This window comes from Falco peregrinus, chromosome 1 (genome assembly GCF_023634155.1).
Source record: "Falco peregrinus isolate bFalPer1 chromosome 1, bFalPer1.pri, whole genome shotgun sequence".
In the NCBI taxonomy this organism is placed as follows: domain Eukaryota; kingdom Metazoa; phylum Chordata; class Aves; order Falconiformes; family Falconidae; genus Falco; species Falco peregrinus.
Window position 1 is genome coordinate 41,083,393 of NC_073721.1, and position 11,756 is coordinate 41,095,148.

At 48.9% G+C, this 11,756-nt stretch overlaps 1 protein-coding gene across 2 annotated transcripts; it reads right to left on the minus strand.

The window, feature by feature from the left end:
* Window positions 1-695: 695 nt before the first annotated feature.
* Window positions 696-11,396, minus strand: TBC1D13 (TBC1 domain family member 13). 2 transcript variants are annotated; one of them, XM_055820431.1, is made up of 12 exons: window positions 11,145-11,396; window positions 10,957-11,030; window positions 10,337-10,377; window positions 9,796-9,857; window positions 9,422-9,521; window positions 7,966-8,048; window positions 7,651-7,810; window positions 6,679-6,886; window positions 5,833-5,996; window positions 4,128-4,288; window positions 3,850-3,907; window positions 696-3,116 (listed from the first exon to the last, which is right to left on the minus strand). In XM_055820431.1, exons 1-12 carry the CDS (start codon window positions 11,165-11,167, stop codon window positions 3,051-3,053), a joined length of 1,200 nt encoding a protein of 399 aa, XP_055676406.1. In that variant the 5' UTR covers window positions 11,168-11,396; the 3' UTR covers window positions 696-3,050. The 2 variants fall into 2 exon arrangements, with proteins under 2 accessions (XP_055676406.1, XP_055676399.1); XM_055820424.1 differs by lacking the exon at window positions 11,145-11,396 and having other exon boundaries at window positions 10,957-11,138.
* Window positions 11,397-11,756: the final 360 nt, after the last annotated feature.

Consider the following 11,756-nt stretch of genomic DNA (forward strand, 5'->3'; position numbering starts at 1 on the left):
GCCAATGCCCCCCAACCCAAAGAACCGCTGCTTCAGCCAACCTCACTGCTCCTGCAGCAGACTGAGATTAAAAGAAATCAGAGGGGAAAACATCTCAAGGGTGGAGCAGGTGTTATTTGGCCACAAGAGCAAGGAAGTGCTATTGAAATAGTCTGACCCCAACAATAAAAAATGGGTGTCCCAAGCCACTGAAAAGTCCAACAAGTCCTTCCAACAGCCAGACAGAAGTCCTACCACACAGGAGGGGATAAGCAGGAATATAAAACTGCTTTTCACATAGGAACCAGCCTGTCTGGGTGTATCAAAGTCATTAAAAGTTCTCTCTGAAAAGCTCAATCAATTTAGCAGCTGTAGTCTGGATAAGGCTAGAGAATTTATCCCAGAGAACCTTTCCAGCAGCCAAAGCCCTCATTGCATCCTGTTAGACCACAGCAGACTCCTTCTAAAAGCATTTAGCATCTCCCCCTAAAGAGAAGATGGCGTAACATAAGCCCTTCAGCACCTAGGAAAAGAGAAGACACCATGACACCCGTACCCAGCCAGCCACCTGCACTTGCCACTTAATTAGCCACCTTCCCAGTGTCTTCCTAGAGTGTTTGTAATGCTACAGACCAGCACCCACCTCAGAGCTGGGCAACTCCTCTGCAGGAGGTCAACCGCAGGGCCCAAACGCCACTCTAAAAAACAAGCAGAAGTTCATCTCCAAGTAAAATCTTTAATCCCGATTTGCCTGCTGCCTTCTCAGGTTATTTTTAAGGAGACTTCTAGCTGTTCAGAGCAGGAATCCTCACAGACGCTCCCATTTACCAGAGAGAAAATACAGCTTAAGGGAACCCTGCGCTTGTCAGAAGGACCTGGAACAGACAGCCTAGGTATTCAGGGATGTGAGAGCAGAGCTTGTAAGTGGAATGTGAGCAGGCTACAGCAGTTTAGAGCAGTTCTGAGGCATAAGTGTTTGGAGGAGGTCCAATTCTGCCGAAGAGTTTGACCCTCCGGTTCTGCGTTTGTGTCTCCCAGCTAGCCATTTGGCCATACAGGGTCTAACCACCGGCCTCTCTAGTGCAGGGTACCCAAGAACCGAGACCATGAGACCACCAGGAATAGCTCAGCGATACAAGGCAGGAAGAACATAGCCCCAGTGCTTAGAGCAGACAGAATGCTTCATCACAGAGCTGTCCTGGTCAATCAGCTCTGTATTTCTTGGGAGGAAAACTCTACCCTCTAGAAGGGACTGCAGCAGAGAGGGATACTGTTAGCCACAGCTGTTGATTACAGATTGTTTTAAGTCTTCGCTTGCTATTGCTCCGCCACAGCAGCAACACCTGGCTGCATCAGTGTTACTCAAGCATCTTCTGAAGAGGCAAAGATTGCTTGGGATTGCCAATAAGAACGTGGGTACAAGCATCAACCTGTCCTCCAGTCTCCCCACCCACCTTTGTGAGAATTACAATAGCGTGTAAAGAACTGGCCTTCAGTGAAGGAAGTAACACTAGTAAAAAAGCTGAAAGCTGACAACATCCCTCCTGCTAGGGTGATTCTGGGCCATCAGGAGCTTAAGCAAACCTTACAAAGACAACTGACCTTTAACAAATCAATACCCATAAATACCAGAAACTGCAGTGTCAAACAGCTATGCAGAGGTGAGCCAACACAGCACAGAAAGAAAGGGAAAAGCACGCTGGATTAGTGTTCGCTCGAGAGCTTCTGCACCACCAAAGCACCTGGGTGCCGGCAACTTCTCCCTCTGAGGATTACAGTTTCTGATCAGCTCAACGCTGCCGGCAGGTTAGCAGTTCTCTCCGTAGTTTGTCTTAGTCAACGTTCACCTGAGCCTGCTCTGCTGTATTTGAAATGCAGCGGTTTCCCTCTCAGGAGGAACCAGTGTCCAACACAGGACTGTGACTCCAGCAGGACCGGTACACAGGAGAGTGGATCAGCCCCAGCAGCCAGCTAATGACAAATGCTTGTATGCCCACTGGATTACATCAGAAGAGCACTCTTACTTGTAGGTCAGACCAGTACCCTGTCTCTTCCTGGCAAGAAGCACTATGAGACAATATCAAGGTTACTCTGACCACAGCTTATGCAGGGTGATATTATACAAGCCACTGAGGCAGAAAACCCCAGTGCAATGTCTGTATAAGCCCCTAAATACGGCTGTCTTCACTGCATGCGACTAGGCGCTGGATTCTTGTATTTCAGATTCTTGATTGTAGCTGGATATGCTCCAGTTCAGAGCCAGAAATGCAGCATGAGGCCTCCCTGCAGCAACAAGTTCCTGATCTAAGGCTGTGCGTAATAAGGCTTGACTTCAAACTACACTCATTAAGACCACCACGGTCTTGCTTTCAAGGAGACCTTGTTGGTAAGGCGATTCCAGATTCAGGCAGTTTCAGTGCACAAAGCCACCAGCTGTAATTGTGTCCTCCCATCTCAGCTTCTCAAGGTCTCTCTCCCAGGCAAAGGTGTCCAAACTGCCAGATGACAATCACGAGAAACTGATGCAATCTTCTTTGCACACCCCAGGGATGGCAAAGTGCAGACACAAGGGAGAAGAATCCAGAAGCTACTTGAATGGCAGGATGCATGACTTCATTGGAATACAATTTATACACAGGAGGAAGATCCTTCTATATTCACCCACCAAAAGCCACTGGACTTAGCTTGTCCCTTCCCTGTCAGAAGTTACTCCGTGTGTTACTTCCATGCTATAGGAGTCCATCCCTTCAGGAATAAGCAGACAGATGATTTCTTTCTCCCCTTACTTAAAAGTCATTAAAAAAAGATACAAAGAACTGCTTTTGGCAGCACAGAGGCATTTGAGATTTGAAAAAAATCTGGAGTGCAGGACCCAAGTAGATGGGGAAGTAATCAGTCCTTGACCTAATAAATAGAGTAGAAGGAAATCTTCAAGGTGGCCAGCAGCCCAAACACAAAACCTGAAGTCCTGCAGAGACCACTAGGGGCTTTAATGCACCACATTGTGTGGGGGCATCTCCTGGGATCCACTGCCATACAGTTTCTCTGACACCTTTTATTAGGCTCACAGACTATTTGGAATCTTGAAGTTCCTTTGCCTTCTTCAAAATCAGATGAACATCAGAGATAGGATAATCCTATGTCAAAGAAACAAAGCGATGTAAGTGACTACCTAGCATTTCTTGTACACGTTGTTTCACTTAAGCAGGGCAAACCTTGACAACAGCATTCTTGGCCTATTATAATATAATATATATATATATAATAACTGCCATGTTCAGTTACTCCCTTAACAGCTAACAGCTTCCTGTTTTGCAACTGATCAAGCCTCAAATATCCTTCAAGAAGGTTGTTTGGTTGTTTGTTTTAATTTGTCCTCCAAGGGTGCAGTAAGCTGGCCTGCTACAAGGGCTATTGTCATGCCAGAAAGCCTTATCAAAGCCAGTATCTTGCACAGCCCAAAGCAGGAACTGGCAGAATCAAAGATATCCTACTGTGCCGTGCAGGTGCTTTCAACCTTGGGTTCTCACAGATCTCAGAACTAATCAAAAGCCTCTGGCCAAAACTTTAACAATGTTACACAGGGTTTCACATCTTTGCTAGAAATTACATTTTTTGCAAACCAAAGGAACATTAGAAACTTCTAGTCTATCATAATTTCCCTGTAGGCTGGAATGGGTGCACAAGCGAAAGATTCACGCTCCCTGTAATGAGCGTGCTGTAAGGTCCCTTATGATTTTTCTGCATGCAAACATCAGAAATCTGGTACTTCTCTTCAGCCAGGCGTACCCTCTCCCATACCATCATCCCCTCTCCCAGTACTATTTTCTCTTCAAATTGCTCCCTATGCCCATGATATTTAATCCTTACCTGTAGCAGCCTCATGTTCAGAGTGAAGTCTCCTTCCAGCAACTGATCCCGTATTAATCTGAAAGACAGAAGTTATTCCAGCTGCTTCTGACTTTTTACTTTTAAAAGGAACTTTAAAAACAGACTACACTGTGCCCTTATAGAGGTTTTAAAAAACACTTTTGATACCACTGTGAACAGTGACTATAACCTATTCACCAGATGCCTTAACACATGCCTACAGAAGACTCCTGGAAAGGAGGGAAAGAAAAGAGCAGGAGGACTACCTGTGTACTTACGTCAACATGGCACAACAGACGAGCAGAAGAAAATCAAAGCGCTTATCATCAGCGAAGAGGGAGTCCCAGATACGGATGACATCTGGCAGCAGGAACTCTTGGGACAAGAGCAGCGTCAGCCAGCGGAAGGCAAAGAACTGGGGTTTGATGTTCTGTTCTTGCTGTCAGACATGCACCAGGCAAAGAATGAATACGTGCTCTCGGCCAGTTCCCTACAAGCAAGAGATGCACCCCATGTTTCCATCCCCATCTCCACCCTGATATAGCTCTAAGCTGCCAACTCATGCTGCAACATCAGCAAGCCCGCTGCCTCCTTTGAAGGCTCTCATGTTTAAGCTAGACTGAGATTTTTAGTGCAGCCATGCTCCATGTCTACAGACAAGCCAGAAAATGCTCCTCTGTCCACAACATGGGGTAGAGGAAGCTTTTCTTCCTAAAGGCACTATTTGTGTAAGTTCCGTTAAACCTGCCAAGTAACCTTAACGTTCCCATTTGAATTTTTTCTGCAAAGCTGCAGCCCTCCCCCTCTACCAGAGACACTGTTTTGTCAGGATTTCCTCTCCTTTCCAGAAGCCCTGAATTTATCAAAATGTTTACTGTTCACAAAAAGAAACAAAGATGGAAGAGTTCACACTGATGGTCAGTAAAGTGTACTGTAAGCACTTCTAGCCTGAAGCTTTCTTGTTTTCTGCTGTTAAATCCAAGGAACCATGAGTTTAATCTAGGTCAAACAAGTTCAGGATGCTGTTGATATTCTTAAGGACCAGCTGCTGCATGGCCAAGACCATTTCCTGCCAGACAAACAGTTAGCAGCCTATTTTCTCCCCACTGAATCAGCCACCAGCCAACACTGTGGGTCCTGTCACTGGGCTGACAAACCATCTTTTGGATTATAAAAGAAATAAATCCTGATTTTTCTAAATGCAAAAAATCTCAAGTGTGATTTGGTGGAGGTTGGAGTAACAAGAACAGCTTTCCCTTCCAAATCCTCCTTGGACTTCCACTCCAAATTGACTATAAGACCTGAAAATGTTTTCAGCAATAGCTGCCTTCTACATGTTCTACAAAACTCACACCAACCCATGGCACTCAGAGACCCCTGGATGAACAAGAATTGTAAAATTAGGTGGGTGGGACGGTCCATCTTGCTGGATTTCACTTTACTTCTGGGATTATCTCCATGCAGTTTAAGTCAGTGCTGTCAGGGCAATCAGTGGCTATAGCAGTGCGTGCATGGAAGCAGGGGAGGCTGGTTTTTGTTTTGTTCTTAAAGGACAGACACAATTCCTGTAATTTCACATTCCAAGGAAATATACAGCAAAACTCATGTTTTGCCCGATAACTAGAAGAAACTAAAGACTCTAGCGCTAGCTACGCCTCAACCCAGGTGACCAGGGAATGCGGCCAACTCACTTTGGACTCACAGCTGGCAGCTTTGCAACAAGAGTTGTTTGCTTTCACAGTCAGGCAGGGGAGAAAAGCCTTGCTGTGTCAGCTCGCTCTAGGCTTACTCCAAGGAGAGGTTATTTCAGCCCACAGATAAGAGAGCCTCTATGCCCTGTAGGCAAAGCCCTTCACACACTCTCTCAACCTTTCTATTCAAGCACAGTAACAGTTTAACAAAATCGGTTGACATTTAAATGCGCTATTAAGCTCTGCTCCTCACGTTCCAGCTGAGACTCGGAGAAACACCTAAGCTCCTCACCAGTTTCAAATACAGCTCCACATCTTTTTCTTTCAGGGTGGAGTAGACCTTCTCCATTTTGTAGGTAATACCACACTGAGAATCATCCAGGCTCTTAATGAAGTTGTCCCGAATTTCAGCCATTAGATTGGTAAAGCAGAAAAATGTGTCTGCTTCAGCGTGTTCTGGGGGAGGGAAGAAAAAAAAAAAAATAATCACGGGGGAGTAGAGAAAGCATCACTGATTGAGGCACACAGAACTGTTCCGGCTCCATAGTCTGGTTGCTGTACTGGAATCAAGTAGCAGATCCTACAAAATTTTGGCTTGCTTAGTCTGGACTTTTTTTTTTTTTTTTTTTTTAAATAGAAATTTCTACAGAGCTACTGCAGATACCAACCCTGTGGACAACACAAGGTCTTCATGACATTGGGTCACAAACCAGCCAGTTATCTATGCCCAAGAACATCATCTGCTCTCCCTGCCATCAGCACACATCCTAGGAGCTCCTGTGAAGCAGAAGCAAAAGGCAAAGTCCTCCTACTCCGTTCTTTTCTTACCAGGTATATATAGTGTAAGCAAACAAGAGCTTCTACAGGGATTTTAATTTTCACAAAGTGCAACCCAGATCCATACAAGACAAACAAAACCCTTCAGAAATCCTCACTTCCCATGTCCTTACCACTCACCACCCATTCAGTTTCTATCAATTTGCTATGGTTCCCAAAACTCCTTATCTCTTGCTGTATTTGCTTTTTAGCCCTGACTGGTCAAAACAGAGTTGTTTAAAGAGAGTCTTGTTCCCAAAACAGTTCTTTACAGAAAGCATGCAGTACGACAGCCATTACCAAGTGGCCCAAAGTCTCTCACCTTTCCATTCGCTGTTTGGATCTGTAGCAAAGGTGTAGTAAAGAGGCCCCACAATTTCATTCATCCCCTGAACATATGCTATCCCAGGGTTCAGCTTGGCATAGATGAACAGGATTCGCTCCACCACTTCCCAGTGAGCTTCACAGCCATTAGGCAGAACTTCATACTCGCTCAGAGAACTGGGTGTCGTTTTAAGAGGGGAGCTCACCTGAAAAGCAAGGCAAGACTATGGCTGATTCAGGACAACCAACTGGCACAGATAGTTTTGTACATAACAGGCCCCCAAAAGATTAGACCAGCTTATACCAAGCAGGCAGGTATTCACATAAACCAAGACAAGTAACTCAAAGCACAGACGCAGTGAAGTCGTAGCGCTGGCTCTCCCTGAAGAACAAAGCAGTCTGTGCAGCAACAGACAGTTCCCCTGAACCACTGCACCGCCCGACCCCATGCAGCAAAAAACCACAGCAGTTCCACTTCTTTGTTAGTGGTATGAGGAGAAGTACAGATGTGTTGTGGTAGCAAGCCACCTTCCCCAACACCATCTGGCACTTGCACTGTAATGCTCATGAAAAAAAGACAACCACACATTTCAGTAGATAGCCAGCTCTTTTCCTAATAGCAGGTTTATGAGATCCAGTTCTGGCAGGCTATATAAATTCAACTTCAATAAATTAACCCTTCAGTGTTTTGTTCCCATACAGAAAGGCACACGTCAAGCATAACACACTCACCTTTTCCTAAAACTCCAGCTTCTGCCAGAAGTCAGGAAAAAGTAATCCTTAAAATTAAATATACCTGTAATTCCCAACTGTCAGGCACCCCAACTGGTTCTACAAAGCTGTCCAGCCACCAGAATACACAGTACCTACTGGGGTATTTGCTTAATTCCAGCGCACAAGTGGAGAGAGAAACAGACAAAACCCCTTATCAGCTGTCTTGCCCCATGGACAGACCCCACCTAGAGCTCACATTTGTGACCCCGCTGCGGTTTCGTGCCACCGTCTGTGACTTGAGCGTGGTCTGCTCCACCCGCTTGCGCAGCGTCTCAAACTCATTTTGGGGGTCCAGGATTAAAAGGCAGGGGTAGTCCGTTGGGCGCTGGAAAAATGCCATGTCAGGGTACAGCCTCCTAGGACGGATACAGAAGGAGATCAGGCATAAGAAGGAAGTACATGCCCCATGTTGAACGCGAGGCTCAATTTAATACTAAACTTTGTTTTCGAAGTACAATGTGTTAACCAAACCACTCGGGTTCAGAAACCTGAGTTGTCCTGCTTCACACACCTGACATCTTTGTCTATCTGGAGAAGCACTTCATTATCCTTGAAGTAAGTATTCCATCGACTGTCTGGATTTGGATTGAGGGGCTAAAGAAATAAACAACAGAAACAGAACAAGCATGTTTCACGCGTCAAAACCCTCAGTAAAGATTTAACACTTCTGCTGTCCCTCTGGCATCTCGTCAGCATACTCCTAGCACATCAGGTCTGATTTTTTCTCTCACTAGCTACATTTAGTGTTGTTTCTTCACACAGCATGCAGGAAGCGGATCAGAGCTTGTGAAACAACTGAGTGTGCCGGTTCACTTGGAGAGACAGAAGCCAACGTTTCCAGTTGCTTTTCACCCGTCTCTTAATGACTTTGTTCCCAAATCAGGTATCCTGTCCCCTGCCAACAAGATTCCTCATTGCAGCTCCGACCTGTACAACAGAGACGGTCTTTGTACTTCGGGTAAGAGTTACCCACCCATGCAGTACTTAGGCACTGTGGCTATTAGTTACAAGTATTGCCCTCTATCTCAGCTCTGAGAAGGCTGACTAAGCACCACCACTGTGTCCAGGAAAAAGGAAATACACTTTACTATGAACAACCTATCCCACATCTCACCAGTTTTCTAATATGGCAAACTTAACTCCCCTTCCACACACGCTTTCCTCTCTCCACACCACGAGCCACGCAAAGTTAACAACTAACCGAGAGAAGGCGGGGGGGGGTGGGTGGGATCAATGTTACAAGAGATTCAAAGATCACTGCAACCTGCCAACACATGGAGTTTTACAAGCACGTTGGTTTTACAGCACCAAAGCCTCCAGAGACCACAGCAGCACAGACAACTGCACGCTAGCAGAGAAATTAACATTCAGGACCAGTCATGGAAGCAGCTATATCATTTTACAGTCTCTTCTGATCAGTTACTTCATTCCCTCCCCCAACATATACACTCTTATAGCGCTATCAGAGAAGGAAAAAGCCAAGGCATGCAGGAAATATTCCATTTAAAAAACCAAAGCCAGCAGAAGAACTAGAAATAAGGGAGTCTCCTGTCTTCCATGACATGGTCCAACTTAACTCTCCTGCCTCTTATATCCTCTGTTCAGATTAGCCTGCTCTGAGTCCACCCCCAGACCTGACTTCCCAGGAGAGCATTTCTTTGCTAGAGGTACCTCTTGTGATCCTCTCCTCTCTCCTAGGAGACCCACAGCCTGGGCAGCTAGCCACAAGGTAGGGGAGAAGGGACAGACATAGCTGCAAACAGCCCTCTTCAGAGCTATTGGTGCTTTGCCAATTACTCCCACTGAAGGCTACTAAGATGCAAGTGCCAGGCTGGTACCCAGGAACCGTCCTTCCTGCTAGCAGGGCAAAACAGCTGAGAACAGAGCCAAGAACAGGCCAGGAGTTCAGGCTCCAGAACAACAGTTTACAGCTCTGGGGAGTTTTGTGCAACACCAACAACACTTACGTGATCTTCTAAGGTCACATCTTCCCTTGAAACACCCAGGTTGGCTTTGGCGATCCCAGGCTGTATAATCATTTCCTTTAGGAACTGGGAATACAGATCCCTTAAGGAAGAAAATAAGAGTTTGCAAAGGAGCAGAAGATTAAGTCAATGAATGCAACCAGACTGAGTTCAAATAGATCTCTCTACCACCGTGCTCAGCCAGAAGGCATTTGATTTTCTCTTCAGCTGAAGAGGTCAGTCCACCAGGCAGTCTACAGAACAGTGCATTCCACACAAGAACAATTCATGTTATGAAGGTACTTAATTATTTAAGGAACTATGCTCCTTCCCCGCAGATATCATTGAAATAAAAGGGCAAGTACCAACATGCTCACCTCTGTTTCTTGAGCAAAGAGCTCCATAAGGCTTTCTCTAATGGGAGGTAGTTCAGGAGTATCTATACAGAAGACAGATGCACACAAATTAGTATTTGGAGAACGAGCTGTTATACCTGTAAGATGAGCAAACCAAACACAGTGGCTAGAACTGGTCCTTTGAACATACTGGGAGCTTTAGTACTTTGCCAAGCTAGTGTCAGGAATATTTTGGGGACTGGCTTTCAATGCAGACCTATTGGTAGGATTGATCAATAGCCAACTTGACCACAATGCGCTCCTAGCTTAATACTGAGGACTGTTCTCATGCAAAGAGCAGACACCCGCTTTCTGTCATCCTAGGTGACAGCTGCCCTGTGTCATTAAATGCTATTGTGACTGTGCCAGTGCTGATCTCCACAAATGACTGTCGATTCTGAATGGCTTTTAAGCTCTAGATTTTATGGTTGTTTACAGTTTTAAGTGCCCAAAAATACTACGTGTACTTAAGCAAACCAAAGCATCGCTCACAAGAAACAAAAGCACCCCAAGCAAAACCCACCTTCCAGCACAGGCAGCGCAGCCCACCGTCAAAAGGAATTCCTGTGGAACATCAGGCAGAGAAATAGCTACGTCAGCCCCAGTCTGCTCACCGCGGTTTGCCAGCGTCGCCACACAAACAGGCAAGGCAGCACTTTTCCTCCCCAGGGGGCAAGGAGTTTTCGCAGGGACGCCATAGGGTTTATATACGGTGCCAAACTTGCCGGTGCCTCCCACGGGGCAGGGTGCCTGCAGCAGGCGTTGGAAGCAGAAAGCTGGGGGACCGCACAGGTGATGGACAGGGCACAGCAGAAGCAAGGAAACCCACAGGCATGTCAGAGAGGGGGAAGGAAGGGCTTGCCTGGAAGTCTGCGGCTGAGCTCAAAGGCCAGCTGGGGACCGCTGCGGCCTGGTGGGACCTCGGGCTTGAAAACCCAGCCGCCAGCCCCGGGTTTCCAGCACTCACTGCTTCACACCAGCTCGGGACTGGGCTCCTTCGTGGCAGCTGGGGCGGCCTCAGCCCCCCTGGGGCCTGGCGTCCCCGGGCCGAGCCCTGCGGCGCAGCGCCAGCCCCAGGCACCGCCGGCCGGAGCCTCCCCGGGCCGCGGTCGTGCCCCGCGCCCTCCCCCCCGGGCCGCTCACCGCTGAAGCAGAGGTCGCGGAGCTTGGCCAGAGCCACCGTGGGTTCGCCGAGCACCTCCTGGAAGTCCGCGATCCTAAAGGGAGCGGAGCCGCAGGCGTTACAGCGCTTGTTACGGGCCTCCCTGGCCCCCCGCCGGGCCCCCCGCCACATCCCCCGCACGGGAGGGCAGGAGGGCCCCAGCACCCACCTGCTCTGGTGCAACCGCGACATGGCGGCCCCCGCGCCCCCTCCCCGCGCGCCGCATAAACGCTCCGGCTGGAAACCCTGCCCGCGGGGGGCGGGCCCGGCCTTCGGTACCGCCCCCCTGGGGGGCGTGCGCCCCGTCCCCGCAGCCGCCGCGGCCGGGGCGGTCTCCTGAGCCCGGGCCGGCCTTCACACCTCGGGGCGGCCCTTCGGCCGTGCCCCGCGCGGGCCGCCTCACGCTGGGCCGGCCCTTCCTTCTCACCCTGCGGCGGTCGCCTCACCCCAGGGCAGCCTTCGCGCCCCGGGGTGGCCTCAGAGCACCCTCCCGGCGCGCGGAGCTGTTAGGGGCCGGCTCCCCTGCCAGACAGCGGTTCTGCTGCGGGCCGTGCCCTGCCGTGGCTGAGGCCCCTCCCCAGGCAGCTGCCCGCATCGCCCGCCTCAGGAAAAGCCCCGCAGGCAGGAGCCGGCCCCCCCCCCTCCCCCCCCCCGCCCCGGGGCTCCACCGGCCGCCCGGCGCGGCCCGGCCTCGCTGGCGCTTGCAGCACTAAGGGAGACCCCGGGCCCCGCGGCCGGGGTGGGTGAGCGGGGGGTTGCGGAGCCAGCCCGCGCCAGTTGC